The sequence below is a fragment of the Papaver somniferum genome, chromosome 7 (genome assembly GCF_003573695.1).
Source record: "Papaver somniferum cultivar HN1 chromosome 7, ASM357369v1, whole genome shotgun sequence".
Taxonomy (NCBI): Eukaryota; Viridiplantae; Streptophyta; class Magnoliopsida; order Ranunculales; family Papaveraceae; genus Papaver; species Papaver somniferum.
This window is the reverse complement of record NC_039364.1, coordinates 101,942,687-101,948,696: the sequence shown is the minus strand read 5'-3', so window position 1 is coordinate 101,948,696 and position 6,010 is coordinate 101,942,687. Positions and strand designations below refer to the sequence as shown.

General features: G+C 35.9%; 1 protein-coding gene across 1 annotated transcript; it reads right to left on the bottom strand.

Moving 5' to 3' along the window:
* Positions 1-1,346: 1,346 nt before the first annotated feature.
* Positions 1,347-2,155, bottom strand: LOC113297991. The gene is made up of 2 exons (XM_026546616.1): positions 1,874-2,155; positions 1,347-1,734 (listed from the first exon to the last, which is right to left on the bottom strand). The coding sequence occupies exons 1-2, from the start codon at positions 2,025-2,027 to the stop codon at positions 1,577-1,579; spliced, it is 312 nt and encodes a 103-aa protein (XP_026402401.1). The 5' UTR covers positions 2,028-2,155; the 3' UTR covers positions 1,347-1,576.
* Between the last annotated feature and the right edge of the window lie 3,855 nt (positions 2,156-6,010).

Here is a 6,010-nt window from a genome sequence, read left to right as displayed (position 1 = left end):
AAGAATAACTTCTTCATGGACCATGAACTCCCGGTCAGCAAACTATAGTTTTCTATCAAGAAATGTAAGATGATGTGGACTAGATTGTCACTAAGCATTCCCAAGAGCATAACTAGCAAACAGAGACCAACAATTTGTATCATCCTCATCTGAGGCTGAAAAAAAAAGATCCATGAACCTCATAGAAGTGAAGAACTGAATGATATCTAAATCATCATGTTCTCTTCAACTTCCAAGCTACACACATCATTATGGAGAAATTTAGCTTCTGAAATCCCTATCTTCAATGCTTTTACGGGAATAAGTCAATAACCTCAAAGAAGCCTAAAGAATCACAGAATCTCCATCAAACAGTGCGCTGAACTTAAGACCTTATTTCCTTTTCTTTGACCAGCTTTCAAAGAACTTCGCGAGAAGCACCAAAACCCTAACCTAGTCTCTTTATTAGCTACCACATTCACTACTAATGACCTTCTCCCTGCAGCTAATTTTAGCCAGATCATAATAGTATCTCGTATCTTTCAAATTATGATACCAATTACCAAATCATAGCTTTAATACAGTGTTCCAGGACAGCACATTAGCACTCGTGTTCCCACTTCACAATATTACAGTTTCGCAAAACACACTAGGCTAGCTCCTGATTTTTTCTCGTGGGAGAACTAAGCTCTTAAGTTCAAGGGAATACAGCAATTCAGAAGAAAGGCTCGAACAACGATTTTTGAACGCACGTGAACTGACCGATCCCTATTTCAATACCATCAGAATTGGAGGATCCACTAACTTTCAAATAATCAAACTTGCAACCATGGTAAGCCCTCGTCACCTTCTATAAATCCTCATGACCTAATTTCTACCTCTTGTTTTTTCCTATGAAAGAAAAAACTTACCAAAAATCACAACTCTAGCATGGAGAGAAGATAAAAGAACCATCAACCATATTATAGTAAAATCTAAGAAACAGACCGAAAAAACAAGCCCTATAAAGCACATCATGTTGATTTTACAAAACCTATGAGCAGTAAAAAAAACTAGATAGCTTCCCAACAACTTGCCTAGTTTTTCAACAACTCAGATTGACTTCAAGAATTAAATGTGACATGGTTACAGAAGTACCATGTCCTCCTTTCATTTGCTTAACACTCTACCGTTCCATATAATCAATTTCACTGAAATAAACAAGAAAATAAAAACATCTGAAAAACACATAAAAAATAGTACAAAATCACAATTTCATTCCCCCAGAACCAGATTTAACAAACCAAATCCAGCTAACTTTCAGATTTACTGTATATTTCAATCAAAGATCATATCAAACTTTAAATTGGGCATTGGAAGCAGGCAGATTCAAGTCTCTTAACTATCAAGCATTATTAGGTTCGCAGTAATGAGTCATGAACAGATAAGCCAGTATACAGAAGTGTTACACAAAACACAACCAGGGACCAAGAAACGAAAAACAATTTGATTATTAAAATCACAGAAAATGCAACAAAAGTTAAAAATTCCTCAAATCTCATCTTTCGATTTCCATATCGACAACATCTAAAACAAAAGAGGGAGAAATTGAAAAACCCTAAACCTGGTATTTCTTGTGCCGAGCTACCTCGTCTTCATTAGGGAAAAAACCCATCAACCTTCCAGCAGAGTTTTGGTAGGCATACATAAATCCACCCATTACACCGATCAAACCGCCAGTTACCATTGAAGGACCTCGAATATTAGGCCTTATACCTGCACATTTAGGATCCAAACAAACAAAATGAGGACGAATTACCAAATCTAAAAAACAATGAAACAGATCTTGGTAGAGGTGATATTACTAAACAGAAATGTATTGAGAGAGAGAAAGAAAAAGGCTAAAGAAGAGAACCGGAGAGGTATCCGACTGTCACAGAAACACCACTGATGGTGATTAATCGAAGGTAATCAAGAGTATTGAAATTTCCTACTGTCTTTGTGAAAGGTGGGTTACGATCAATCACTGGGTATTCAGGTTTTGTTGATGCTGTGATATCTGTGTTCATCTTTCCTTCTCTTTTTTCGTCTTCTCACACTAGTTTTGATTTCGACTGGGTGAAGGTGAATACAAGGAAGCCTCGTTTGGTTTTCTCTCTCATTTGTGGGTGTTTCTATTAGGGCACCTACTATGGAAAACAACGCTGTTAGTGGGTATCAAATTTCATACCAATTGTACGAAATTTAGTATTCTTCCTAGTAAACTGTGGATATACAAACCCAAAAAGATGTTATTACGGGGAAGAGCAAGAAGTCCTATAGAGATTGGCAAATCAATATATTTGATAAGCCATGTAGATGGACAAATCTAGTTTTTTGGAGTGGAAAAATAGCTTCTCCTAAAAAAGTAAGTGGACCGATCGGCTCAATGTTTTACGATAATGGCTGTTTTATAACATCCAAAAAACCACTAGTTTTTCCATTCTTATAAATTACAGACTTCTTCAAACACTCAACTTACACGAAAATTCAAATTTTTCTTGAATTTTCTTCACTACAAATTCTTTTGATTTCTATTCTAGTTCTTTAAATTTGTCAATTGAAATGTCCCAAATTACTTCTCAAGTTCGTTCTAACGCCAAACTTGGAGTTGTTGTTGATAAATATGCACTAGTTTAAAAAAAACTAAAAATGGTAAAAAAAAAAGAGTTCGAATTTTAGAAGTTAACCTAGAAAGATTGCAGGTAAAACACAAAGAAGAGTACAAGTTTTGAAAGTTAACGACCGAAGTTAAAAAAAATAGGAAAAATTGTTTAAGAATGCATATAACATAATGGAAGTTATGTAAATTCAAGATAACCAGGAGGCCAAAGAATGTACGAGACTGTTAGAGCATTTCTCGGTTGAACCCACCAAGCATAGGTATGTGAAGGTTAGTTGTCATATTTTAGTATCGAAACTCAATTAGAGTCGCTTGATTAAGATTACTAGAGTCAACTTTGTTTAGGTTAGACTAGAAAGTCTAGAAATGTTGAGACATATAGGTATTACTCAAAAGACATGAAGAACGTGAAGACGTAACGACTACAACGAGACATCATCCTTCCACTTGAGGTTATTAATACTGACTTGACTTGTTTCCATTCCTATCCTTTCTTTCAAGTTGTTTAGGATTGAGAACATAACATGCGAGGTTATATATATGTTAGAGCACTGCTAGGTCGAACTCGCAAGCGTTGCTATCTCAAGAATGTTTGTCAAGTTTAGTTGCCAAAACTATAAGTCTTGATTTCTGGTCTACTTACAGCTAAGTCTCAGATTAGGATAGTAAGTGTAGTTGAGCATTAGACTTAACGGCGTTCATCTATTGAAGACGAAGAACTACTAAGGGGAACTTGTGGAACTTCATCAATAAAAGGTATGTGGAGACTTGAACTCATCTATCACTCAAAAGTCTATCTCCTATTTGAGACAAAAGTTGTATAGCTATATAGACTTCGATTATACACATTTGATATTTCGAGTTGAGTTTAACTCGCTTACAGATTTCTCGAAATATGTGTTGGTAAGCTTTCGCTTTAACTAAGTTCATCTTATATTCTTGACGAAAGTCAAAAAATGATCATGTAAAAATCGCCTGGTAACATCTTACATGATTTGTGTGAGACAGTCATTTGATGTAGATTCAGAATGTTTCGTATTGATCATTCGATCATTTGAAAATTGCTTTGAAGTTAATAGTTTGTGTGAGACAACTATTGTCGTCTTCTAAGAATGTTTCAATGATTGAAATGAGAGTTTAAAACAATTAACCATGATTGGATATAGCACAGTATGCGTACTTGTATGCTAAACTGTTGCATGTAATTCCAAGTCCAGGAACCATAGTATGCATACCCGTATGCGTACTGGTTGGTTAATGAAAGTCCGGGAACTTAGTATGCATACCCGTGTGCGTACTGGCGTAAGTTCAGTTCCAGGAAATTCAACTGAGTTTGGAGGTATGCGTACCTGTTCGCATACTGGTGAACCCAAATTTAGTCTGGCCACTTAGGTATGCGTACCCGTTTGCATACTTGAGTAGGTTATGTTCTAAAATCGGTTTGTTCATGAACTAATACATTTATATATTAAGGAGTGCAATCTTTTGCAAACCGTGGTTATAATGTTCATGGATTGATTCAAGTGAATCAATATTGATTTTGCTTCAATTGTGTCTTGTATACTTCTTTGAGAATATAAACAATTGAACAACTGTAGGACTAGTTTCATTTGAGTCATTTGAACTAGTTATGGTTAAGATGAATAAGGTTGATATAAAAGTGTTCATATGGCTAACTTCGGTTAACTATTGTTGAGCCAACAAGGTGCACACGTTTAGGTATGGTTACTCATATCTAAATGAAGTCACTTTTCATTTGTGTGTAACAAGCTAAGTTCGATCTAACGGTTGAAAGATATTAGCTTGAGTCTAATCAGGTTTTCATCTAACGGTGAATATTGAATGCTTTATTACCAAGGTAGCATTGATTACAAACCCTGGTTTGAAAACTATATAAGGGGAACTCTAACAACTGGGAAACCTGATCGCCACACCTCTTGTGTGATACTATTTGTGACTAGAGACGATTCTCCTTGAACCTTAGGTTTTTTCCAAAACCCTGTAGGTTAACGACTTCAAGACTTCGTTGGGAGTGTGAAGCTAGACCCAACTATTTTCTCTGTAGTTGCGTGTTCTGATCTTGCTGTTTTCTATCGTGATTGAGTACTATCTTCTCTAAGATTTGCTCGAGATTTAATTTCCGATAGGCAAGATAAAAAATAGTCACAAACATCTTCGTCTCATCGTTTGTGATTCCACGATATCTTGTTTCACTACCATACGATTAAGATTATTGCGAGGTGATTGATATTACTAGGTTGTTCTTCGGGAATATAATACCCGTGTATCAATTGGTTCCTGTTCACCTTGATTTATCAAAAGACGGAACAAAACTCATAGGTATTTATGTGGGAGACAGATTTATCTATTCAATAGACTTTTCTGTGTGAGACAGATTTGGTTTATCAAGTCTTCGACTTTGGGTCGTAGCAACTGTTAGTTGTGGGTGAGATCAGTTAAGGGAATCAAATGCGCAGAGTCCTGCTGGGACTTAGAGGCGTAAAGAACGCGACTGTACCTTGATCAATGTGAGATTGGTTAGGGCTCAACTACATTTCATTCCGAAGTTAACTTGGAGTAGGCTAGTGTCTGTAGCGGCTTAATACAGTGTAGTGTTCAAATCTGGACTAGTTCACGGGGTTTTTCTGCATTTTCGGTTTCCTCGTTAACAAAATTTCTGGTGTCTGTGTTATTTCTTTTCCGCATTATATTTGTTTATATATTTGAAATATCACAGGTTATGCGTAAGTTCAATTAATTGTGAATCCAACTTTTGGTTGTTGATTGAATTGATTGACACTTGAATATTGGTTTTTGATACCGTCCAAGTTGTTTCTTATAATAATCAAGCTCACGGATTTCTATCTGTTTGATTTGCTGATTACATTAAGAAACAGATATATAACTCTTGGATATATTTTTTTATTGAGCTCGCTTTATTAGTTGATGCTCTCAGAATTATATTGGAGTTAGTCCATACATATTTCCTAAACGAAATATTGGGTGTGGTTGTTAGACCCCCACTTTTTCAATTGGTGTCAGAGCAGGCAAACACGTTTAAGACCTTCTAAGTATGTGTTTGTGTTTGTAGCAATCTGACTCTATGGACAGATGTGTTATCTCAGTAAACGTACCACCAGTTTTCGATGGCTCAAATTACTTATGGTGGAAAATTGATATGCCTGCCTTTCTTCAAGCGCGTGATTTTCAATCATGGGTTTATGTTGTTAATGGATATGAACCTCCAATGGTTATAGTAGACGTGTCTCTACTGCAAAGGATATTGGTAGATATGAACCTAATGAGATTCTCGCTGCAAAGAAAAATTTTCATGGTTTAAATGCTATCATTCATGCCATTACCCCAGATCTTCAGCACCATGTGACTACA

Coding starts and splice junctions, on each gene's coding strand:
- LOC113297991 (XM_026546616.1), bottom strand. CDS start 2,027: ATGAACACAGATATCACAGCATCAACAAAACCTGAATACCCAGTGATT. Junction 1,735..1,873: donor GACAGTCGGATACCTCTCCG/GTTCTCTTCTTT, acceptor CTAAATGTGCAG/GTATAAGGCCTAATATTCGA.